At 47.8% G+C, this 25,906-nt stretch overlaps 1 protein-coding gene across 1 annotated transcript in view; it reads right to left on the reverse strand.

The window, feature by feature from the left end:
* The window catches only part of LOC115190480 (afadin-like), a 36,470-nt gene extending 10,849 nt beyond the window's left edge, over window positions 1-25,621 (reverse strand). The window contains exons 1-6 of the mRNA XM_029748766.1: window positions 25,541-25,621; window positions 6,479-6,674; window positions 5,853-5,965; window positions 1,691-1,845; window positions 1,355-1,515; window positions 129-286 (exon numbers count right to left, since the gene is read on the reverse strand). Of these exons, the coding sequence (XP_029604626.1) occupies window positions 129-286; window positions 1,355-1,515; window positions 1,691-1,845; window positions 5,853-5,965; window positions 6,479-6,674; window positions 25,541-25,606 (849 nt within the window). The 5' untranslated portion in view covers window positions 25,607-25,621. The remainder of the gene's footprint in view (window positions 1-128; window positions 287-1,354; window positions 1,516-1,690; window positions 1,846-5,852; window positions 5,966-6,478; window positions 6,675-25,540) is intronic.
* Window positions 25,622-25,906: the final 285 nt, after the last annotated feature.

The following is a 25,906-nucleotide window of genomic DNA, read 5'->3' on the forward strand; positions in this document are numbered from 1 at the left end:
AATCAGGTTGGTGCTGGGTTGGAATAAAAGCCCAAACCCCCTATAACTCTCCAGGCCCAAGGTCGGCTTCCAATGGGGTAGAGTAACATCTAGTTGTGTTTGGAATGGAGTGGTGTGCTGACTCTTACCCTGGCGATGCAGTACTCCCGGGGGTTCTCCTTCTCCAGGCCGTACTTCTCCAGGGCCTCCACCACAGCAAAGTCTGCCATGTCTGTCGTGGACAGCAAGATGGTCTTATAGGGGATATTGGGTTTCAGACTGTCTGCATAGATCCTCAACGTCCCCCCTAAGAGACAGAAACAGGACACTCGCACGTGTGAGCATATTCCTTGGATTATGTTAATCTATTAGAGATATTTTACTTTCCATTGTAGAAATACTCCATATAGCAGTATATCTCCCAATCAGCACTCTGACACACACACACTTTATTTTTATCTTTCTCTCTCAGACTAAGCGCTGGCTCTGAGTTGAGTTAAAAGACAGGGCTGTAGGCCTAAACTGCTGGCCTATTTTACACAGGGCTTTACTCCTCTGGACTGGGACTAGATAGAGAGGAAATATGAGAAGGAACTGGGATAAAGGTTTATAGCTGTGCCAGAGAGGGGCATTTAGCTGGGAGTGAAGAGGCAGAGGCTGACCAGACCAGAAGGCTAAGGCATCCAGATTACATAACCTCGAAGGTCTGGGCAACATAACCTCGGACGTCTGGGCAACACTCAAAAGGAGAAAGTCTGGGTAAAGAAGTCAGGAGGTAGAAAGTTGCCCCTAACCACAGAACTAGGATTAGATTACCCTAGATTCAAAACTATATTTTACTTCTTCTAAACACTACCAGATGAATGCCTTTTTAAAAACAGTTACGCCACCATAACCACTTGACCAAAAAAGCTTTGGGATGTAGAGGTCAGGCGGACCTATTTTATACGTCACTAACTATGGGAGAAGAAAAAAAACCTCCTGCGGCCATTTTTGGTGTTGCAGCTTGCTGTTCCTCCATTGGTTGGCAGAGGGCTGTAAGCCACAGGGAACAAGATGTGAGGACTGGCAGTACCAGACAGTGTGTGGTGTTCACAGAGGACATTGGCTAAAGCGGGTTAGAGTGGACCTCTGCTCTGACTGATCCAGGACTTATGTAATTACAGTATGGTGACAGGGCTCTCTCTCCTGGTCATAGACGGGACCCGACAAGAACCAGAGACAATGGCTTTTGGACTTCACTCTGACACAGACACACAAACGCACAGGCTCGGCTCTCACACTCGTGTCCTCACACTGCTATAGTCTGTTCAAATAAAATCTTAATAACACATTTTAAGTTTTTAATTGACAGACAGTCCCAGGGTGAGTGTACCCGAGTCTGGCCTGCCGTCGCTGCTGCGGAACTCCTGCATCCGCTTCTCCAGTTTCTGCTGCCGCCTCCTCTTCATCACCACCTCAGGGTTGGAGATGGTCCTGGTGAAGCTGTTCTCTGGCATGTCCTTGTACACCTCCGCCGCCAGTCTGGAGTTCTCACTGGAGGAGCAGGAGAAATACATTCAGAAGTGCTCCATTGCTCCATTTGCTTTACCATGCATGTTAATACACTAGCAGGTGGATGGGGGGACGTTCTTCATCAATTATATCATTTTCAACCAGCAAGACTAAGTAAGGAAACACTATATAAAGCGTGTGACATTGCCCTCCTTACCCATCTTCTCTGCTCAGTGCTTGCTCATCTCCGTCAGCAATGTGCGCCTCCTTCTCTCGCTTCTTCTCCTTCTTCTTCTCTTTCTTGGAGAGTGTCCGTTTGAAGTTCTGGATCACTCCCTCCTTCTCCCTCTCGGGCCCGTTGCTCTGCGCCTTCTGTGGTGAGAAAGGGAACAAAAGAAAGAAAAAGAGTGAAAGAGCGAAAGAGTGAGAGCGAGAGCGGAGCAGTTACGATGGGAGAGGGTGTGAGGTTTGTTACTGAGGCAGTTCACTTAGTCTAAGTGTTTCATTTAGGTAATCTGTGGTATTAGGAACTGGTTGGAAGGTTGGCTGAGGGCCATGTAGGATTCAGTGACCCAGGGCCTCCACACAGAGGGAAGTACTGGGGCCTACCTAACACCTAGAGTCTGAGGCCTGGGCACCACTCTGCCAGCTAGTCGATTCAGCTGACAGACAGAAAACAACATGGCCAGAGTTCAAACAAACTGGCAGTCCCACACATACTTAAGACTGGTGTTTATAATGCTGCATATGTAAACAGAATAATAACCAGCTGACAAAGGATTTTATTGCTTTGGCGGCAGTAGTTTCGTTTTGCCATTTCACAAAAAGAAGGCTGATAGTCAAAGCCTAATGTGAACTGACAGAGGCATAGACTTGGCCATAGAAAGCAGAGAGAGAGAGAGCGAGAGAGTGGGCCTTTTCAGAACGGATCAGTTGGAGTCTAAATCCCCATAAAGCATTAGATGTGTTAAAGCCATGCAGTGTTCCAGGCCTGCCCTGTCAAACGGCTGAGCATGGGACTCTTCTGATAGGACTGCCTCTCTTTCCACTTCCCAGAAGCACCCCAGACGCTTCTGATGTCCTAGTAATGGTTAAAACACTCCAGATGCTTCTGATGTCCTAGTATGGTTAAAACACTCCAGATGCTTCTGATGTCCTAGTATGGTTAAAACACTCCAGATGCTTCTGATGTCCTAGTATGGTTAAAACACTCCAGATGCTTCTGATGTCCTAGTATGGTTAAAACACTCCAGATGCTTCTGATGTCCTAGTATGGTTAAAACACTCCAGATGCTTCTGATGTCCTAGTATGGTTAAAACACTCCAGACGCTTCTGATGTCCTACTATGGTTAAAACACTCCAGACGCTTCTGATGTCCTACTATGGTTAAAACACTCCAGACGCTTCTGATGTCCTAGTATGGTTAAAACACTCCAGATGCTTCTGATGTCCTAGTAATGGTTAAAACACTCCAGACGCTTCTGATGTCCTAGTATGGTTAAAACACTCCAGACGCTTCTGATGTCCTAGTATGGTTAAAACACTCCAGACGCTTCTGATGTCCTAGTATGGTTAAAACACCCCAGACGCTTCTGATGTCCTAGTATGGTTAAAACACTCCAGATGCTTCTGATGTCCTAGTATGGTTAAAACACTCCAGATGCTTCTGATGTCCTAGTATGGTTAAAACACTCCAGATGCTTCTGATGTCCTAGTATGGTTAAAACACTCCAGATGCTTCTGATGTCCTAGTATGGTTAAAACACTCCAGATGCTTCTGATGTCCTAGTATGGTTAAAACACTCCAGATGCTTCTGATGTCCTAGTATGGTTAAAACACTCCAGCCTAACAGCACTTTAGGGAGTCCTCTAGTAGCAGATACTTTTAGGAGAGGGTGTGGTTTAAGATCTGGTCCTCCTGCTATGACTGGAGTGATGAGTTACAGACCATTTCAGTCTGTGTGTGTGTGTGTGTGTGTGTGTGTGTGTGTGTGTGTACACAAACGTGTATATTTTAGAGCTCTCTACTGCTCTCCTGGGCAGGGGCGGTTAAACTCTCACTGGTCAGTGTAGCCACCTGTGCCAGAAGATTACACACATAACTCAATCATACATCTCAAACGCACCCACACAATACTGCCTTTTAACACACATCTCAAAACACACACCCACACACTACTTACTGCCTTTTAACTTGTTATGGATAGGGGGCAGTATTTTCATGGCCGGATAAAAAACATACCCGATTTAATCTGATTATTACTCCTGCCCAGAAACTAGAATATGCATATAATTATTAGCTTTGGATAGAAAACACTCCAAAGTTTCTGAAACTGTTTGAATGGTGTCTGTGAGTATAACAGAACTCATTTGGCAGGCCAAAACCTGAGAAGATTCCAAACAGGAAGCGCCCTCTCTGACCATTTTTTGCCTTCTTGATCATCTCTATCCAAAACAGTGGATCTCTGCTGTAACGTGACATTTTCTAACGCTCCCATAGGCTCTCAGAAGGCGCCAGAACGTTGAATGATGACTTTGCAGGCCATGGCTGAAAAACAGTAGCGCATTTGGTAAGTGGTCGATCTGAGAACAATGAGACTGGCGCACGCGTGCACGAGACGACTCCATGTTTTCATTTTCAGTCTTTGAACGAAAACAACGACTCCCGGGCGGAATATTATCGCTTTTTTACGAGAAAAATCGCATAAAAATTGATTTTAAACAGCGTTTGACATGCTTCGAAGTACGGTAATGGAATATTTTGAATTTTTTTGTCACGAAACCTTTGTTACCCTTCGGATAGTGTCTTGAACGCACAACAAAACGCCGCTATTTGGATATAACTATGGATTATTTGGAACCAAACCAACATTTGTTGTTGAAGTAGAAGTCCTGGGAGTGCATTCTGACGAAGAACAGCAAAGGTAATCCAATTTTTCTTATAGTAAATCTGAGTTTGGTGAGTACCAAACTTGGCGGGTGTTAAAATAGCTAGCCCGTGATGGCGAGCTATCTACTCAGAATATTACAATACGTGCTTTCACCGAAAAGCTATTTTAAAATCGGACACCGCGATTGCATAAAGGAGTTCTGTATCTATAATTCTTAAAATAATTGTTATGTTTTTTGTCAACGTTTATCGTGAGTAATTTAGTAAATTCACCGGAAGTGTTCGGTGGGAATGCTAGTTCTGAACGTCACATGCTAATGTAAAAAGCTGGTTTTTGATATAAATATGAACTTGATTGAACAAAACATGCATGTATTGTATAACAATGTCCTAGGAGTGTCATCAGATGAATATCATCAAAGGTTAGTGCTGCATTTAGCTGTGGTTTAGGTTTATGTGACATTATATGCTAGCTTGAAAAATGGGTGTCTGATTATTTCTGGCTGGGTACTCTGCTGACATAATCTAATGTTTTGCTTTCGCTGTAAAGCCTTTTTGAAATCGGACAGTGTGGTTAGATAAAGGAGAGTCTTGTCTTTAAAATGGTGTAAAATAGTCGAGGAGTTTGTATTTCGCGCCACGCTCTATCATTGGATATTGGAGCAGGTGTTCCACTAGCGGAACGTCTAGATGTAAGATTAACACACATCTCAAAACACACACCCACACACTACTTACTGCTTTTTAACACACATCTCAAAACACACACCCACACACTACTTAGTGCCTTTTAACACACATCTCAAAACACACACCCAGACACTACTGCCTTTTAACACACATCTCAAACACACCCAGACACTACTGCCTTTTAACACACATCTCAAAACACACCCACACACTACTTACTGCCTTTTAACACACATCTCAAAACACACCCAGACACTACTGCCTTTTAACTAGAGCCAGGAGGGAGAAGCATTTATTTGTCTGAGGAAATGGAAGCGAGGCTTGGGGCGCAGAGGTACTTGAAGTCAAGTGCTCCACTATAGAAAAACACAGTTGCATCTCTCTGGGGTGCTAAAGAGCACTAAAGAGGTCTCGGAGCAGGAGGCACTTCATTGTCAAGAGCCAAGATGGACATCAACACATTGAACAGCCTCTAATGAAATATAGACTAACAAGATCATAGTGGTGAACTTGATGGGTGGGTATTTAGTTACAGTGCTACAGAGCCAGAGTAATCTGATAGTATTATCATGACTGAGGTCCTGCTGTGCAGCAGTTGGAGTAGTTATACTGATGGCCACATCTAAGACTTGCCTGGGTCCACTATTCTTTTTCAATAGTGTTACGCAAATTCACAGGAATCCACAAATCTCGGCATATAGCCCAGTACTTGGTTTAGCTGAAGCAGAAACAGACTGGAGGCCAGGCCAGCCTGAGGCTGATCTGCTCCTTGATGTTGTTGTTGTTGTTGACACTCACCTTGGGGATGATGTCGTTCTCATTCTTGAGGACGAAGCGTCCCTCGCGGTCGTCTTTGTTCCAGTTGAGCTGCACCACCAGTGGCTTCTCATCCAGGTCCAGCTTCCGTTCTTCTGCCAGAGAGGGGGAGACTACCACTTAACACACTGTTAACCCACACCAGTTTACCCATACCCCTATACAGCCAGCTAGCTAGGTCTGGGCTATATACACTCATTTAACATAAACATGGCTTAGGATAAGCTTAAGATGGTGTTAATGATTTACATAGACATAATGTGGTAGGACTGCGGTTTATAAATATTACTATATAAGAAGCTGGTCTAAATTAGCTTTCATGACCGCTGCTAGTGGAAAGTTCAAAGCCTGAACTGTGGGCTGTTGATCTCAAGTTCACATGAAGCACCATGGGAGTTGGATACTGCTCTCCTGTCTTCGCCCTACTGCAGGCTAACAGTGTTTGTCTAGTAACCCCAACAGAGACGCTAACGCCAAGCAGATTGTCAAACCACATACCCAAACAACCCTCTTCAATCCCCTTGGTCTAAGCTACTTACTACAGACCCACCCTACAAAATCCGCACCCATCCATCCACATATCCAACCATCGCCGCCCCCACACTCACCCCCGCTGACATGGACCTCGTAGAGGGAGTATTTGGGCGAGGAGAGCATCCTCATGTCAGGCCGGAACTTCTCGGCCAGCGTCTCGATGACATCCTGAGTGGTGGCCGTGGAGGACACGCGGATACACTTGGTGGCAAAGTTCCCTGCTACGCGGTCCTGGAAGTAGAAACGCATCACGCCATGGAACTCCAAGTCCTGGAGAGAGGGAAGAGGAGATGGAAGAGGAGAGAAAGGACGAGGTGAGGGCCTGTCCTTTACTTCAGAACTGGTGACGACCTAAGGGTAAAGTTTGTCTTTTTCCTTTCCGTCTCTCAAACACTCCATGCAACACTGCCTTTGCATCTTGAACCCCCCCAGGTTTAGCCGATCACAAAGTTAGTCAAACGTACAGGCTACTTCGCTCTCATTCGCTGTCCGACAGAAAAGTATGAACAAACATCGCTGCAACAACTGTAGAAGGTATCAACTCAACTTCCTGGTTAAGAGAGTAAGCCTAAACCCCTGCTCTCATCTTCTTGCACTGTGAAGTCTGGAGCAGCAGTCTTTTTTTTAACATAGCCTTACTTTGACAGCAGTAAGCTACGCTCATAACCTGTAGCTGTGGATGATATTTGAGCGAGGAGAATAGATTTCTCTGGGACAAGAGTAAAGAGGACAGTAGCCCAGAGATAACTGTTCCTGTTTCTAACACTACGGGGAGCTAAGGGAAGAAGAGAGGAAAGAAGAGCCCGGAGGAACCTGCTCTCCTTCGTTTCAGTACAATAGACAGGCAGGCGCTTCATACTGTAGCTCTGCCAAGCTACAGTTATTGTGTCTGAGGAACACGAGCTTAGCCAGGAAAGCGATAATGGTCACGTCTAATACCAGAGCACCCTTCAACAAACGCATCATACAGAGCTCATTTCCAACCACACCCAGACACTACTCCTGAACCTGATCACGTCTCAGACACAGACTGCCCATTGTCTCCCACAGGTAACTATGTGAGTTGCAACTATCAACAGTGTGCCTGTCAATTCTAGCTAAACCAGCCTTCTGTGGAGAGTTTATAGAGGATGTAATTGTCCAGTGTGTCCAAGGTCCAGTGAGTTAATTATAAACAGGGCCTTAGAAGGGATTCAGGGTCAGGAGGACTGTGTGTGTGTGTGTGTGTGTGTGTGTGTGTGTGTGTGTGTGTGTGTGTGTGTGTGTGTGTGTGTGTGTGTGTGTGTGTGTGTGTGTGTGTAACAGCCAGCTCAGGTGCAGGCCCTGCAGGCAGATACCAAAGCAGACTATACACTCCAGCGCTCCTCTCAGAGTCTGTTCAGCTAGAGACAGAAATAGCCTGCTTGACCACACAGGACCTTGTTGTGAGTACTGCACACTACAGGTGATGCCAGGGGCAACACACAACCACATGATACTTATACCTCAACAATAAAACCCATGTGATTGTCTTCCCCTGGGCAGACCAGTATCTGGTCCAGTATTACATGTCCTCTGTCTCCATTCCCTCAGAGTGACATCAGCCTAACCCCAGGGACTCACGGACCAGAATCACTCACTCTCGGCCAATGACAGCGGGAGGAATGAATGAAGTCACGCCAACCAGAACAATGGACTCAGTAGCGTCACCGTGCATTTCCTTACCTCAAGAGAAAACTGCTTCCTAAAACCACCGCTCTATATGGTGTGTGTGTGTGTGTGTGTGTGTGTGTGTGTGTGTGTGTGTGTGATTTACATAAGTATTCAGCCCATTTCACCAAATCAAATGTTATTTGTCACGTGTCAAATACAACAGGTGACCTTAATGAAATGCTTACCTACAAGCCCCTTAAACAACTCAGTTAAGAAAAATATGTGTTAAATAATTTCTTTAATGAAAAATAAGAAATAAAAGTAACAAGTAATTAAAGAGCAGCAGTAAAATAACAATAGCGAGGCTATATACAGGGGGTACCAGTACTTTGTTGAAGCACCTTTGGCTGCGATTACAAGCTCGAGTCTTCCTGGGTATGACGCTACAAGCTTGGCAACACCTGTATTTGGGGAGTTTCTCACATTATTCTCTGCAGATCCTCTCAATCTCTGTCAGGTTGGATGGGGAGTGTCGCTGCACAGCTATTTTCAGGTCTCTCCAGAGATGTTCGATCAGGTTCAAGTCCGTCTCTGGCTGGGCCACTCAAGGACATTCAGAGACATTCTGAAGCCACTCCTGTGTTGTCTTGGCTGTGTGCTTAGGGTCATTGTCCTGTTGGAAGGTGAACCTTCATTCCATTCTGAGGTCCTGAGCGCCCTGGAGCAGGTTTTCATCGAGGATCTCTCTACACTTAACTTGATTCATCTTTCCCTCGATCCTGACTCGTCTCCCAGTCCCTGCTGCTGAATAACATCCCCACAGCATGATGCTGCCACCACCATGCTTCACCGTAGGGATGGTGCCAGGTGACCTCAATTCTAACCTGTGACTGGGGGTCATCTATGGTTCATTTACAGACCCAGACTAGTCCAACTAGACACCTGGGAGAGCTGAGCTCACACACACCCTCCTATTTCAGGAAACCTGCCTCCTGAGTCATGAAGAATCCCACCCACACACACTAACCATGCAGACAAACACACATACCCGGAGACTATTTCTTTGAAGGTAGTGGACTTGACAAAGAGAAGGGTGAGAAGACAGAGATGAGGTAAGACACTACTCTGTGTGTGTCTGCAGTCTGCATGGTTACCGTGTACAGTTATGGACAGGACCTCAGAACTATGAGATACCCAGCTAGCTCACATCCACCCCAGGCCTGCCTCCACAGACAGTCTCCCACTTTTTGCTCATCTGACTAGTCTCCCTCTGACAGAGGCCTGGCCTGAGCCGCTTAGAGGTGATAAATCAGCTTCACTCCAATACAGCTCCTTTCATCCCTATACCCGCTTCACATTCCCAAATTCCTCCCTGCCTCCTCAGGCACAGCGTCAGTCTGATGATATATAGCCCCCATACCCCTCCTCCGTCCCGGGGCAGAAATATTGCTGTTGTCATCCCCACCCAGCCTTATGGAAAGTCATGTGGAGGAGAGAGGTATTATTAAAGAGTAGAATGGGGGATATTAGAGGGGAACCTAAACCGTAGCTGATATGGCCAGGAGGCTATCTGGACCTGCATGGTGGTAAAATCAGAGCCTTGTCTTTGGTCCAGGAAAACATGGACGGACAGCAGAGCAGACTGATGGGTTTGAGAGACCGTGCTGAAGTTATTATAGTCAGTCTACTTCACATACAGTCTGGCTAACATCAATCTACTAGCATCAATGCAGACAATATGCTAGAGCTTGAATGAAAAGTTCAATTTGTAGACACCTCAGAAAGCCTCTTTAAATAAATAATTGGAAGTCTTTTGAAAAGTAGTATAAGAATTCCAACAAGCAAAAGGAGTTACATTACTACTTTTGTAATAGTAAATAGCTTTTCGCAACATCACAGTTGTCTTTCCAATTCAAATATACAACATGTAGTTGCCCATCAGCCCAGCAGGTGGCACTGCCATGTCACAGTGCACTAACTGTAACAAAGTACACTAACTGTAACGCTCATCACTCCATGATGATATTTAGATGTAAACAATCCCATAACGAATTCAGTCCACCCTGACTCCACCTGCCTATACCGTTCAGTACCCCTGAGACGAGAGCAGAGGAGTAAAGGCACTTCCATCAGCACTGGTACAAGTAAAAAATCTCTCCCTCTGTCTACCTCTGGACCAGATGCAGGCTCACTAGTGGGCCAATGAATGTTAATAACTAGAGATAAAACCCCAGATGTACAATGTAGACAGAGACCAGCTTAATAAAGACTATATGATCATCTCTAGTTAAACAATGTAGACAGAGACCAGCTTTATATGTATGATAATAAGATCTGTCCAACGCAAGATGTGGCCTTTCGCAATCCTATATGATCTGAATGATTGCAATCCTAGTCAGACGATAAACCCACTGCCCTATAAAGCCCAGTGGATAGCTACACTAGCTGAAGTAATGCTATGTTAACATGACTTGCATTGGCCTGATTCATCTGACATGAGAAACCTTCAGCAGAAATACAGGCAAGAGGGACCTATATGGATGAACCCCATTTTATAGACACATACTGTACATCCCACCACATCCATGACGTTTCACTCTGTGGCCCTGAGACAAGGGGCCAGCGGTGGGGAGAGGCAGGGGACTAGTAGAAGGGTTGTGCGTACTGAGCCTCTGGACTACAGAATGGGACAGACATGTCTGCTAAACAGAGGGGCCTGACACCATTAGTATGGTAATCTGACTGAGACCCAGTCAGATCTGCACTGGAGCAGTGGGGAGATGGAGGGATGTGCCGTAGTAGGCTAAATGATGGACAAACAACGGCCAGAAAGCATGTGACAAAATGCAATTATTTTATGTTAAAACGCTAAGAAAACGGTATAAAATGTCCAACTGTTAACGACGACGTAGTGGTTGGGAGTAGACTCTAAAATAATTGATTCCTCGACTTCTTACACGTTGACTCTCGGTGTCGACTCCCATTTCTGAGTGTCAAGATTTGATTCCTCTAGGAATCGACTCCTAAGATTCAGTATTTTAGGAACGGAGACTGATTAGTTGTTTGTTAGTTGTAATGTTTACTGTACATTTTTATTGTTTATTTATGTTTATTATCTACTTCACTTGCTTTGGCAATGTATACATATGTTTCCCATGCCAATAAAGCCCCTTAAATTGAATTGACTGATTAGTTGCCGTACTTTCGAAGACAAACACTCGCATCTTTCATAGCGAGCTAGCGAGGGACGGAGAGAGAGGAGGGTCACAGTATATGCAGGTCGGCCACCAGACAGCCAGTCTGAACCGTGCACTAGGACTATCTGCAATCAAATGCTGTATTTCGCAATGGAATGCTGTATCTCAATTTCTTGGCTTGCAATGTCTCGCAACTTCAATAAAGCAAGGCCTATCATCAATGAATAGGCTAGAATATTCTACACGCAACTGACCACAGACTGAACCCCTACTGGCATCATTAGCGAAGAGAAAGAGCAGTCGAGCCAGCGCGAGGCTGTATTGCATTAGTGGAAACCAAGACTGTTCTCAGGGCAGGTATGCCCGTTTTGACTAGCAGAAATTACTTTTCGTAGCAGGTTAGGAAAATTAGAGGTTAATGTAAGGAAAGGGTTAGCTAAAATTGTTCCCGATTACGTGACAACCAGGCCTGTCCTGAGAACTGTCTTGGTTTCCACTAATGCAACGCTGCCAGTGCGAGGGAGAGAACCGTGGTGCACGTGTCTTGGTAACCTGTATCATTTTTCAATGGTCGCAAATTCATTAAAAGTAGCCTAAAGTTCGCCTCTGGTTTTATTTAAATGGCACACTTTTCCCGAGGCCTTTATATCCAATCGTATAGCTCGTCTATAACAAGGGAAATACTGTTATGATAACTGGACTGTGATTTTAACTTTGAGGACGGGAGAAAACATTTAAAAACGTTCACACCCCTAACGGCCAGCCTATCACATCTGTCAGGCTAACTGATGGACAAACAAAACAGCCTGCCTAGGCCATCACTAACCACTGCCAGGCAAAGCACTGGCCCTGGTCACTCACCAGAGCTCTGAGGGCTACAGAGCAGGGAGTGGAGAGAGAAGGGAGTGGTTGACATGGTAACAGGGTTAAACCACTGCCCCTGCTAAACCTGTATTTGGCATAGTAACAGCCAGCGGTCAGGTCAACCTTTGTCAAGACCAATATTCAGGGCCTGAAGACACAGTCATCTACTCTCAGCAGCACCTTCCTTCTCCTCCCTCTCCACCCCCTTCCCTCCTCAGCATGAAGTATGCCGGGAGAAATCACCCCCTTTCCTCCTCAGCATGAAGTATGCCAGGAGAAATCACCGTCTTTCCTCCTCAGCATGAAGTATGCCGGGAGAAAATCACTGTCTTTCCTCCTCAGCATGAAGTATGCCGGGAGAAAATCACCGTCTTTCCTCCTCAGCATGAAGTATGCCGGGAGAAATCACCGTCTTTCCTCCTCAGCATGAAGTATGCCGGGAGAAATCACCGTCTTTCCTCCTCAGCATGAAGTATGCCGGGAGAAATCACCGTCTTTCCTCCTCAGCATGAAGTATGCCAGGAGAAATCACCGTCTTTCCTCCTCAGCATGAAGTATGCCAGGAGAAATCACCGTCTTTCCTCCTCAGCATGAAGTATGCCGGGAGAAAATCACCGTCTTTCCTCCTCAGCATGAAGTATGCCGGGAGAAATCACCGTCTTTCCTCCTCAGCATGAAGTATGCCGGGAGAAATCACCGTCTTTCCTCCTCAGCATGAAGTATGCCAGGAGAAATCACTGTCTTTCCTCATCCAGCAGAGTTGTCAGTGTCCTGGATTAACACGACTGACTGAGTGTGTCAAACCACACACACACACACACACACACACACACACACACACACACCTTGTCATTAGAGAAATGGAGGGGTTAGAGAAAGCCACGTTACCACAGACCTAGAATCAGCTGAGGCAACCTGATCCATCTACTGCTGTTAATCATCCACCATCACCACAGCAACATCCAGCCCAGCCCCATCCAGCCCAGCCCCATCCAGCCCAGCCCCATCCAGCCCAGCCCCATCCAGCCCAGCCCCAACCAACCCAGCCCCAACCAACCCAGCAACAACCAACCCAGCCCCATCCAACCCAGCCCCATCCAGCCCAGCCCCATCCAGCCCAGCCCCATCCAGCCCAGCCCCAACCAACCCAGCCCCAACCAACCCAGCAACAACCAACCCAGCCCCATCCAACCCAGCCCCATCCAGCCCAGCCCCATCCAACCCAGCCCCATCCAACCCAGCCCCATCCAACTCCCTGCACACATAGCATGGATGCTGTCCCTCTTCCTCTCTCTCTCGCTTCCTCTCCTCCACTCATCTCCCTTTCTCATGTAAGACCATGTCTGCCAAACAGCTGGCTGGAAGGAGAGCACTTAGCAGGCAGGTGATTGGCTGGGTGGGGGGGGTGGCAGGCAGGGTACTGGCTGGGTGGGGGGGGGGGGGGGGGGGTGGCAGGGTATTGGGTGGGTGGGGGGGGTGGCAGGCAGGGTATTGGCTGGGTGGGGGGGGTGGCAGGCAGGGTATTGGCTGGGGGGGGGGGTGGGGGCAGGCAGGGTATTGGCTGGGTGGGGGGGCAGGCAGGGTATTGGCTGGGTGGGGGGGCAGGCAGGGTATTGGCTGGGTGGGGGGGCAGGCAGGGTATTGGCTGGGTGGGGGGGCAGGCAGGGTATTGGCTGGGTGGGGGGCAGGCAGGGTATTGACTGGGTGGGGGGGCAGGCAGGGTATTGACTGGGTGGGGGGGCAGGCAGGGTATTGGCTGGGTGGGGGGGCAGGCAGGGTATTGGCTGGGTGGGGGGCAGGCAGGGTATTGGCTGGGGGGGGGCAGGCAGGGTATTGGCTGGGAAACGTATCACAGCGTTCTCTCTCTGCTTTGCATGAAAGGGAAATAAAGCATTAAATCATCCTCCCCAAGGCTCTGACTGGACAGACTGGAGAATCTACACAGCTACTGTAGGGACAGGGACACACGTGAAGAAATAAGATACTTTGCATACAACACAGTGACAGTGCTGCTTAACTAACACAGTGACAGTGCTGCTTAACTAACAGGCATCATGGTTTTAATGCATTTTGAGTCCTGCTGTGACGTGGTTAAGAATGAGAGCAATATGCAGCAGCAGATTTGACTCCGGCAATGAGAGGCTAGATTGGGTCTTAACTGAGCCCAGCACATGAAAGGGCAGAGGCTCAGTCAGACAGTGAGCTGGCTGAGGTTTAAAGGAGAGAAGGAAGATTCCTCTCTGTTATCTCTTCTCTACAGCGAGGCCAGATTAGGCATCTCCCAGGTGTTCTTGATCAGATAGTGACTGAGGGGAGAGAAGTGCCTGTGAAATGTATTTGGGTCAGTTTACATAGAGGAGGGCCAGAGAAATGCCCTGTATCAACACACTAACAACCAGTAAACACAGGCTGAGATATATAGAGAGATACAACATGGGGCAGTGACCCTGCCACAGACATACCTATAGGATATCTCATGATTTCTATAGTTCATAGCAACTTGTTTTTGAGTGTGTAGACCTGTAACACCCATCGTCTTCACTCTTCTTCCTCCTGTCCCTCTACAGTCCTGTATCTGCTTGGGCCGAGGGAGCAGTCTGATTTAAGGCAACTTACATATCAATTATCAACTCACCTATAAAAACATGGAAATTATTATCAGGAACTCCATATCAATTTTTAAATTTCCCACCCCCACAGTAACTGTTTATTAACAATGCGGTGGTTTTGGTTGTGCCCACAAAAGAGATAGGTCACATCTGTCATAGTACCGGTAGTTGCCAGGCAGATGATGCCATGGGGAGAGACATCCAAAACCTTGGACAGAAAGTTATAAAGCCTCAATAGAATCCCTACAACAACCCTTCAACTCTCAACTCCAGACCAGCACTGAAAAGTAGTAAAATAGCAGAGGATCAACCCTATATTTATCTCCGTTTCATCACTGGTCCTTTATGTAGAACTGTGTTTTGTAGGAGGAAAACAAGGCTAATACTGTCTATAATCCTGTGTTGGCTAAAGTATGGACAGTGTTCTCTTTTCCAGAGAGGAAGAGAGGAAGAGAAGGAAGAGAAGGAGAGCACAACTGATGCAGGGGCAAAGCTACCGTCAACCCTCCTCCTCCAGCTGTGGAGACAGACGTGTGTGTCGGAGGAAGCGGACGGGACGCGCACACAGAGCGGAGAGTGAGCGAGTGTTTATCGCAGACCTGCATTAAACATGACGGGACAGGCTGCAGAACGGACAATGTGGTGGAGTGGACAGACTCACAGCCTTTCCAGTCAGTCCATCAGCAGTGCAGTCAGAGCACCTCTGTATGAACCTCTTAGCCAGCATGCTGTCAATCCCTCAAACATTCTCCACACATTCTCCTGTCGTTACTGAGCCATTGGGATTGTTCTGATTTACGCTCAACTCTGGGTGAACCCAATTCTCCAGGAGTGGAGGCTTTTTCTGCTCCATCTCCCTCCACTGAGAAAGAACAGCAGTCAGAGTTGTTGAAAACGTTTCAGTTGTGCTTGTTGACAACACACTGCTGGACAGGTGGAGCGAAATTACATCAATCTAACGTCGCCTATTTCCAGTGGCCAAAATAAGTCTTGCTCATAATCCATTACAGCCAGCTCAATGTAACTTCCATCATGCAATGTCATTTGGGGCCAGGTAAATCACTAAGTCTCAATCAATTAGGCTTCACTGGCCTCTATAGATTCTAAATAGCTTAATCTGTTATGAAACCACTAGTCTGCATTTTCCCTAATGTGTCCAATGGGCCATAGGAGAGCAGCACATTATTCTTGGGGCAGTAGTAGCCCCTAATTCTCCCGGAGCAGAATTCACAGTGTGACACATTGGACACAGTCCCATGCCCATGAAGGGGAGGGGGGCTAGGGGATAGGATGAAGAGGCCCCAGGGGGACTGTGGCCGTGGGGCCACTGGACCAGGCATGGATGAACAGTCAGTTCTCTGGGTCAGAAGGAGCTATAGGACCAGTGATTTAACACCCTACACAGCAGCTGTTAAGATCCCACTTCAACACCAACTGTCATTTGGACAGGAAGGAACTAGTCTTAACCAGCATATCAACAGCGGTGAGGAACACACTTGTCATTACAATTGAGAAGGCAGAGCATAGGACAGCGAAGGTTGTAAATAGAAGTCAGACAGCCCTGACGCTCTTGATGATGGACTGGTGTGGTGATGGAAACAGACAGACAGACAGCCCAGTCAGAGTAGCCCGTCTCCCTCACAGACAGCGGACCAGAATAGCACGGCAGGCCCAACCCAGAATCTGTAGCCCTGGCCTGTTGGCAGCTGTCAGCACAGCGTGGGAGACCTCTGCAAAGACAAGTCTGCCACACACATTCACACCACTTGGTAGCACATCTCTGGGCTCAGCTGATGTCACTAGCCTCGTCACCAAACACTATGACATGGGGGACACTAGCAGGTGAGAAACGGGGTGCAGGTCAATCTTCCCTCTAAGCTCAGCCAGGAAGTGAGAAGCCCCGAGAAGCTCCCCCGGGACTGGTGCTCAGCCCACGGAGAGAAGCACGAGATTAAACTCAACTTTCTAGAACAGTGGTCACCAACCGGCATTCCTAGTCGATCGGCCAACATTTCTGTAAAAAAACAAAGATAAAGCCTTTTGTTCTTACTCAGCACTGTATTCAACATGTTTATAAGCCATAAAAAGGCGTGTTGTTCCTATTTCCACTCAGCGCTACAACAAGCACTGCAGCAGTAATGAACGAGCAGGAAAGCATCTATAGGCTTGTTTTTATTAGCGGCTTGGGTCTTTTTTAATGTCGAGGAATATTTCACTTTGTTTATAGGAGTAACAACATGAACTTGTGCAATAATGCGGTGCGACTCGAGTTTCACCATCAGCTGGAAGACAGTGTCCTTTTTGGTCAGTGTCAGTGGAGAGAAGGGAGACAGGAGGGACGTTGAGAGACGGTCAATCTCAGCAGAGGGACAGATCAGCAGACTGAGGGGTCCATCACATGCAGGCACCATCAGCCCAGTAAAATAAAAAGCTAATTATTTAAACGTATGCTCACTCAGTTGTGCCTCACAAGTAATAAAACAACGTATGTATTACCGGCGTGATCATATAGCATACCTCAAAATGTTGTCATTTAAAAAAAATGCCTGATGTGCAAGCAAAGCCAATATGGGGTGATAATGTATTGGGCCTATAGCTTACTGCAAACGTTATTGCTACAGTAGTGTTTTTAATTGGTTAATGTTGCATAGGCTTACATACGTCATGTTAAAAACAAATCTGAGCATCTCATGGAACATAACCCTACATTGAACACCACACACTGGCTGCTACTGTAGGCTGAACGATCCATGTTAAAAATGCTTTTGGATGCATTTTCTCCCTTGTTTTTGATGGTAGGTCTATGATCAAATAGCCCCAGTAGTCTACTTAGCTAGTAGGACAACAGCGTTCACAGTAAGCACGCGCTGGAAGTTGCACAGAATTTTCATAACGTTCAAGTTTGCGCTCAGCAGACCAGACATGAGCTCAGTACCAACTTTCTTTTTTAGAGAATATTGCTGCAGGGTAACGTGAAGCCATCTTCTTCAGGCGTAGTCATTTTTGCGTTATGTACTGCCTCCTGCCTTGTACGCTGCTCAATTTAGAATGAGCAGTTGGAAACTGCATGTACCAATACACCAACAAACTGTTACACCCCTACTTCATCAGAATCTGTCCATTCAATGTAGCTGGCCGTGGGCAGTAGTAGTAGTAGTAGTAGTAGTAGTAAACAGGCCAGAGTTGAGGTAGCTGAGGAGGAGGAGAGTCACGTGTTCGCCTGGCATGGCCTTAGCGTAGCGGTCTAGCCTAGCGTCTAAGTCACGTGGGAGGGGGAGGTGTTCGCCTGGCATGGCCTTAGCGTAGCGGTCTAGCCTAGCGTCTGAGTCACGTGGGAGGGGGAGGTGTTCGCCTGGCATGGCCTTAGCGTAGCGGTCTAGCCTAGCGTCTGAGTCACGTGGGAGGGGGAGGTGTTTGCCTGGCATGGCCTTAGCGTAGCGGTCTAGCCTAGCGTCTGAGTCACGTGGGAGGGGGAGGTGTTTGCCTGGCATGGCCTTAGCGTAGCGGTCTAGCCTAGCGTCTGAGTCACGTGGGAGGGGGAGGTGTTCGCCTGGCATGGCCTTAGCGTAGCGGTCTAGCCTAGCGTCTGAGTCACACTGGGACGGGCCTGAGGAGAGGCGGGAAGGCTAATCCTCATGTCTGAGCTGCAGTCTGCATGAGAGGAGGAGGGAGTTATCCCCCTCTCTTTCTTTCCTTCCTTCCTTCCCTCTCCCTCTCTCTCTCTCTGTAGTACAAAGACCCAGGCTGGGCCCCAGCTCAAACGCACTCGCTACGTAATAAACAAGCTCGTTTTCTCCAGCCGTCTGTATGTTAGGCTGACGGCCTAACTCATTTTACTTCATCTCAGAGCCTCTTAAAATATAAAATCATCCCATCTCGTGACCCCCGTCCCCCTCCCTCAGCCTGACAATACTCTGGACCACCTGCTATTCTCATAAGATCCATCTAAAAATGTTGCTCAGAGTGTGTGTTTGTTTGGCTATTTGTCTCAATTTTGTCTGGGCAGACGAGGCATGTGCAGCTGTACGGCTACCACATCTGGGGTCCCATCTGTCAGAACCACAGTCATCACATGCAGCTTGGCCTTGTCACTTCATCATTGGAGGAAGCAGCTAATCAAATACAGTACAACCACAAGCAAGAGGAGCAATCCTGAAGCGTTGCTTAAATCAGGGGCCAAGCTCTTAAGGAGTAGCCTGCTACTAGCTGGTCTCAGGATTGGGAACATTGGAACTAAGCCAGCCTTGAGCTGACTGTTGTCCCACTAGCGTGACCTGAAGAAACTACAGTAGTGTTTTCAGTGCAGTGACCCCCCCCTTGACCTCCATAAGCCCTGCCCTGGGCTTATCACACACATGACCTGGGAGGTTACCGTGTGTACCTCAGAGCACAGAGCACACTTCCCCCTCGTCCTGTTAACCCTCCAATCAGGTCACAGGGTTGGGTGTGGTGCTATTAACGCCCTGCGCTCAGCAGAGCGGAGGGACTGCCAGAAACAGATCTAAGATCAACCTAACCATTAAAAGGAATAACACAAAACAGCCAGTGCTGCTTCCTTCTGCAGCTGAGGCCTGGAGTGGGCAGGGCCCTGGTTATTGGAAATCACTAAATCTGATTAGAAGCCCTGTTCTGTTTGTGTACCTGCGCAGATTAGAGTCCCTGGAGTCTGGCTGGCTAGGCCTGTGCTCTGCTGGGTCTGGCGTGGCAGAAGGTGCTGCTGGCTCACCACCCCGCCCAGGGGGAAAAACACAATGACGTGAAGGTCAGCCGTCCAGCACCAAGGGTTAATACCCAGAATAATTATTCCCCGGGAAACACAGGCCTGTTATTACTGGTTGCTGGCCTGGCCTGTGTCCAACCACCTATTCCTGTGTTTTTCTCTTCCCATCTCACTCTCCTTCAGTCTCTTTTCTTCCTCACCCTCCATCTCTCTCTCAGTGAAGGGGCCAGGCGAAGGGTTGTGTGCAGTAAGCAGGAGAGGCATTCCCCTCTCTCTTGCATGCTCTCCACTGTGCTGCTCAGTGCTCGTTAGGACAAAACTCTCCCATCATGCACCACTGCACCCTCATCTCTGCACACCGCCCACAAAATAACCAATAGTTACATTTTATTGTCCGGAGAGAGCGAGAGCGAGCGAGACAGAGCAAAAGGGGAGAGCGAGAGCGAGCAAAAGGTGAAAGCGAGAGAAAGAAAGAGAGAGAGAGAGAGAGAGGTGGAGGAGGGAAGTAGAGAAGCCCCCAGGGCAGCATCTTTAATCAGTGGCTTTAGGAAGACATTCACTTTAAGGGGGCGATTCGTCGTGGAGGGTGACAAGAATCCAATAATGGCCCCGTGCCCTCCTGTTGGATACAAGAGCAGCACTTGCACAGCAATAACACAGAACCTATCCTGCAGGAGCTGCTTGCCCTGACCCCAGTACTCATTAACAAGGCCTGGAGAGGAAACACAAACAGGATGTGGGAAAGAGATGGTAGAGGAGAAGTGGGGACATAGAAAGATAGCACAGCAGCCCCTTCTCTTCCAACCCTACATCTAACAAGGCTGTACTGGACTGGGGTTTTCATCACCCTGCTATTAAGGCGAAGGTGAGACCCACCCACCGCTAACACACCCACCCACCCACCGCTAACACACCCACCCCTTTTTTTTAGGTGGTAGATCAGCTTAATATTGTGGATAGAATGTTGCTTCCATCAATGTAATTGCCTGCATCATTTCCAATCCCTCATATATTGTTGGGGTATATATATTTTTTTGGTGGGGGGTAAACATTTTTTTTTACCTCTCTCCCCATATACATACAAATCCTACCACCCCTCCCCCAATTGGAGTAAACTAATAAACAATAACACTTATGCTTCTACCTTCAGCTTATACATATTATACACATTTTACAGACAATCTATTTTACAATAGTTCTATTTTGTTTGTTTTTAGTCCTTCCTCTATTTCTGATGTCCATCCAGTTTGATTTCTATTTGTAACTGTGCTATTTCACAAAAGTTCTGAACCTATATACATTTTACAGACCCCGTATGTTTACAATGTTTATCTTGTTAATAGTCCCACCCTTCGGCTCCATTCAACCCCTCCCACCTATCTCGCAACATCATCCATTTTGGATTTCTATTTGCCATATATTTTTCAACTGTGCTGTGATGCTTCATAAAAGTACTGAACCTTTCTATTCTCAGTTTCTACAGATTGTAAATGAAAGAAACATTTTTGCTAAAAGTATTATTATATTATTGATTGATTGACTATGACTTTCCAAATCACTCAGTATTGCTATCTGCAGCGTTAGCTCCAGGTAAATGTTGCAATTCTTCAGCCATTCCTGGACCTACATATGGACAAAACCAAAATACATGATCTAATGACTCTGTCTCCTCACAGCAGAATCTGCAGAGCTGGGAAGATTGTATCCCCCATATATATAACATTCTATTGGTTGCAAGAATTTTGTATAATAATTTAAATTAAAAAATGAAGTTTTGAAGCCTGCGTTGTTTTGCATTCGTCAATTCATAATATTTTTATTTATCTCACACACACACACACACACACACACACACACACACACACACACACACACACACACACACACACACACACACACACACACACACACACACACACACACACACACACACACACACACACACACACACGGCTAACATTTAGACAGTGTAAAACTGGCCCTCCCTCGCTGCAGGGAGTACAAGCTTCGTTACAGTCAACAGCAGTAAGACATGCCGAGTCAGCCCAAAGCATGGCACAGCTACCAGAGACACACCAAAGACCCCCGGTTACATCCCACTTGCCCGTCATTATCAGCTGTGTGTCAGACTGACTGGGGATCAGTGTGTGGCCGTGAATAGAGACAGCCTCTGGTATAGTGAGCTGACTGGATCTGACCTGGGTCCTGCCATGGAGGGAGCAGACCTGGGGAGGGGGAGAGAACAAAGACCCTTTTCACTGAACACTTGCTGCCTCCCCCTCAGCAAATCTCCCCCTCCCTGACTCACGAAAGAGGTTCAGAGCGGTTTCGGTCGCTTCTCTCTGGAAGAATGATCAGGCTGCACGTACAGTTTGTACACACATATTAACCTGAGGGGGGGGGCACAGCGGAGTGTCATCAGTGAGTTGGACACTGTAGCGCTACAAAGGGAGGAGTTACAGCAGTGCAGGCTGATTTATTTGCTGGAATGTGGGTGACCAAGGGCTGTGGTTGAGCAGTCAGGCCTGTCTGATCAGAGCAGTAACCGTCTCCTAGGTGACAAACGCAGCTACGGCGAATGAAAACGTCCAAACCAACACGGATGGGACAGTACACGGTGAGGCGGAGAAACAACAGCTACATACAACACTGTGTTGAACTCACCCCGTTGACCTTTTCAAACCAACAGAGTCCTGCAGGCGAACAGGACTGAAGTATGTCAGTGAGGAGAGAGTACCGTGTAGCAGCTCATTCCTCATACGTGACAGAGAAAGCGCGGAGGGGAGTGGGAGAGGAAATGGAGATGACAGCTCACCACATGGTTGTTTCCTGGTTGGAGGGGCTACACTCTCTCCAGCCTGCTCTCTTTCTGAGTGACTGCACACGCACACACACACACACCCACACACGCAGCAGGGCCTCGGTCTGCACTGCAGACTGGAAATCACTCCCTCCCAGATCTCATTTCCTCTTCTCCTCCATTTCCTGTCCATTCCATGACGTCTCTCGAGTTCTTCAAAGTGTCTATTTAAACCAGATATCAGAATCCATTTGGAAAAGCAACAAGAGACTGAAAGACAGACAGTGAGAGCACCCCCCCCCCCCTTACAGCCCAGTGCTACATTCTCCAGTCTCTTTACTGTTGCTATAATCCCCTAAAGCAGAAGACTAAGGTTTTTCCCCTCTCCAAAGCCTCCCTTTCATACCTGGCCAGGGTTAACACACAAAGACTTCAGCTCCATAGGCTGTGATAAATATGCTAATAGCAGCGTCTCCCAATTCCCACACACAGAGCTTCAGATAAGGCCTGCCTCCCTGCTCCCACTCTCTCACACAACGGTTTTGTTTTGAAATGTTCACTAGCGTTGGGGGGGGGGGGGGGAGAACACTCAAACCTTTCAACGCAACTTCAGGGGATTCATATTTATATAGCTCTATTTCCTTCTGGATGCTGTTTGTGTACGTGTGTGAGAGAGAAAAGCAGAAGAGTCAAAAGCATAACCTAACTGTATGCCAGTCCTCCCCAGTAGGCAGAGATAACACAGAGAAGTAGTTAACACTGACCAGTCACTTCCTGTAGTACTCACACTCCCACTTCCCCTCATTCAACCCCACCTAAACAACGGTAAACCTGCCCAGAGGGGCAGCTAAACCACAATGCGCTAACAAAGTGAAAACTCATGCTGTGCATTGAGAGACAACACACTATAGGCTAGCAGTGTCTTCATCTACATGGGAGTTCTGGTCAGTGTGCTGCGTTGTCATGGAAACATGTTGCACCCCTGTCCCCGTCCCGTCCCCCCAGAGATGACATCATGATAGATGGGTTCCCTCCCGCACAACCAAACCCACGATGCCCTTGTCTGGTGAGGGGTCTCCTCCCCCCCTCTAATCATCACCCATCCCACAGTCACAGAGAGGAAGGCCTTCTAGCTAGCCTTGTCAACCACAGGCCTGTTTTCAGACTGGAAGGACTTTCCTTTCCTCCACCATCCATCAGACAGGGAAGTGGGAGGGTCTCGCCATCCCTCAGGGATGAACGTTTTGGCCTGTGGTGTGTGTTGTTGCTGGCGTCAGCGTTCTTCCAGGAGGGCAGCTCTAGGGCCTGCTAAGCCCCTCTGTGCCCCAGGCGGACCCTAGTAGAGAAGGGGGGACAGCAACCCTTCCTCACTGACCTGTGGTCCGTCAGCACCACTACTGGAAGGGAATTACAATGAGTCAGGCCCCTGGGAAGCACAGTCAGTGCCCAGGAGCTCAGAACATATGCTGACATATCTGACACACAGCCCGTGTCTTTGAACATACAAGTATACACTTTTACTTGATATAGTTGATTTGATGCCTGGCCAGTGGAACCATTTTTCCCACAGATCATAGTCATAGAAAACCAGCTGACATGTGTTCCAATGTAGGTACAGTCTGTACTGACATTGGATGTTGAGTTTTATCACAGTGCAGCGTCTCAGAGCTTCAGCTCTACTGGCCCCAGTAAAAGGTGTGGTAGAGAGAAAGGGAGGGAGAGATGGAGACGTCTAGGCCTGTAGAAGGTCCAGGAGGAAAGGCCTTTTGACCTTAATGATTACCTGACAGGAAACATTCACTTCCCCTGCAGCTCGTTAAAGGGGAGTACCCTCACCCCACCCCCACCCCACACTACATACCCCCCCCCCCCCCCCTTCCCTCCCCAAGAGCTCCCCGAGGGCCAGCCTTCCTGAGGTTGAGAAAACATTGACCTAACTCACCACCCCAGAGGAGTCTGGGTACAGAGCCACACCCTGCTAGCCCTGCTACACCCAGCCTACAGCCCTACACAGAGACCCTCACACAGCCAAAGTTAATATACACCCAGCCTACAGCCCTACACAGAGACCCTCACACAGCCAAAGTTAATATACACCCAGCCTACAGCCCTACACAGAGACCCTCACACAGCCAAAGTTAATATACACCCAGCCTACAGCCCTACACAGAGACCCTCACACAGCCAAAGTTAATATACACCCAGCCTACAGCCCTACACAGAGACCCTCACACAGCCAAAGTTAATATACACCCAGCCTACAGCCCTACACAGAGACCCTCACACAGCCTACAGCCCTACACATAGACCCTCACACAGCCTACAGCCCTACACAGAGACCCTCACACAGCCTACAGCCCTACACAGAGACAGACCTAACCTGAGGGAAACCAGCCCCTTAAAACATCACACAGGAAACATTGATTTCCAACACAAATACACAGTTGGTTAGCCAGAAGAACAACATCAGATTCCATTTCCTCCCCAGTCAGCCAACGAAAACTGCTCAAGTGCACCAGTCTTATCAAACCTTCATCTGTCAGAAACGAGCCCTGTGTAAACAACCGATTGGAACAGGAGCCAGGCCTGGTAGTAATGGGGAGAGTGTCGTGGGTGTTTTGGCATGTGTGTGTGTGTGTGCGTAGATACCGCAGGAAGGAACAGGGAGGTACATTGAGTTAGCTGCTGGCCCGGGTCTCACTGTGGCCCAGAGTTGTCAGTCAGACATGCCTGTGATATTTTCCCACCCAGTGAGAAGGGCAACAGCATCATGGGGAATGTGGCTGTGCTGATTCATTAGAAAGCTGTCAGTCAACCTCACTGGTTAGAATGGTTCAACCTGCTTCACATATGTAATATCACAACATCCATATCTAATGCCCCTAATGAAATGAGGAAAATGCCAACCTCAGCGGGACCACACAAATGCTATTGGCAAGTGTTGATGTGGGTTAGGCCAAGACAGATGACTGCAAACCAGCGTCTTTGTCACTTCAAGCCAACGTACACAATGGCACTCTCTCCGATATCCTCACAAACACACAGAGTGCGCTGAAAAAACAAAAAAAGGTAGCACTTATTCTGTGGCAATTAGTGAGTGGATATCTGAGAGGGAATAGACAGCCTGTACAGCGACCAGAGCCGTTACTATTGACTAGTGACCACAGCCCCTCTCCTCTTGCAGCTGCAGCATGCATTTCCTCCTGATCCAACAGACACCAGGCCTTATGAGTGCATCATGCGCACACACACACACACACACACACACACACACACACACACACACAAGAGCAATAAAATTAAAACACACACACCTGGATAGGGCTCATCTCATCCAGAGTCCTACAGCCCTGTCTTTCATTTCCTGCCCAGAACTCCATACTGACTGAGATGGAGCCAGCGGGTTGGGAAGCAAGGCCAGGTTTCGTTAGGATACAAAGAGACAGCAAGGGAGAGCGAGAGAGTAAGACCCTGTCCTTTGAGATAACTGTCATTCTGGTTCGGCTGGTTCTGGCTGGAGTGTCTGCGAGTCTTCCTGCTGTACCGACTACGCAAACAGGTTGCACATGGACTGAACTGAAATGAGAGAGGGAGAGTGTCAAAGAGACAGAGAGAAGAGAAAAAGAGGGAGAGAAATGGAGTGAGAAACTCAGCTGTCTGAGCACTGTATTGTAGGGAAA

The sequence above is a fragment of the Salmo trutta genome, unplaced genomic scaffold (genome assembly GCF_901001165.1).
Source record: "Salmo trutta unplaced genomic scaffold, fSalTru1.1, whole genome shotgun sequence".
Classification (NCBI taxonomy): Eukaryota; Metazoa; Chordata; class Actinopteri; order Salmoniformes; family Salmonidae; genus Salmo; species Salmo trutta.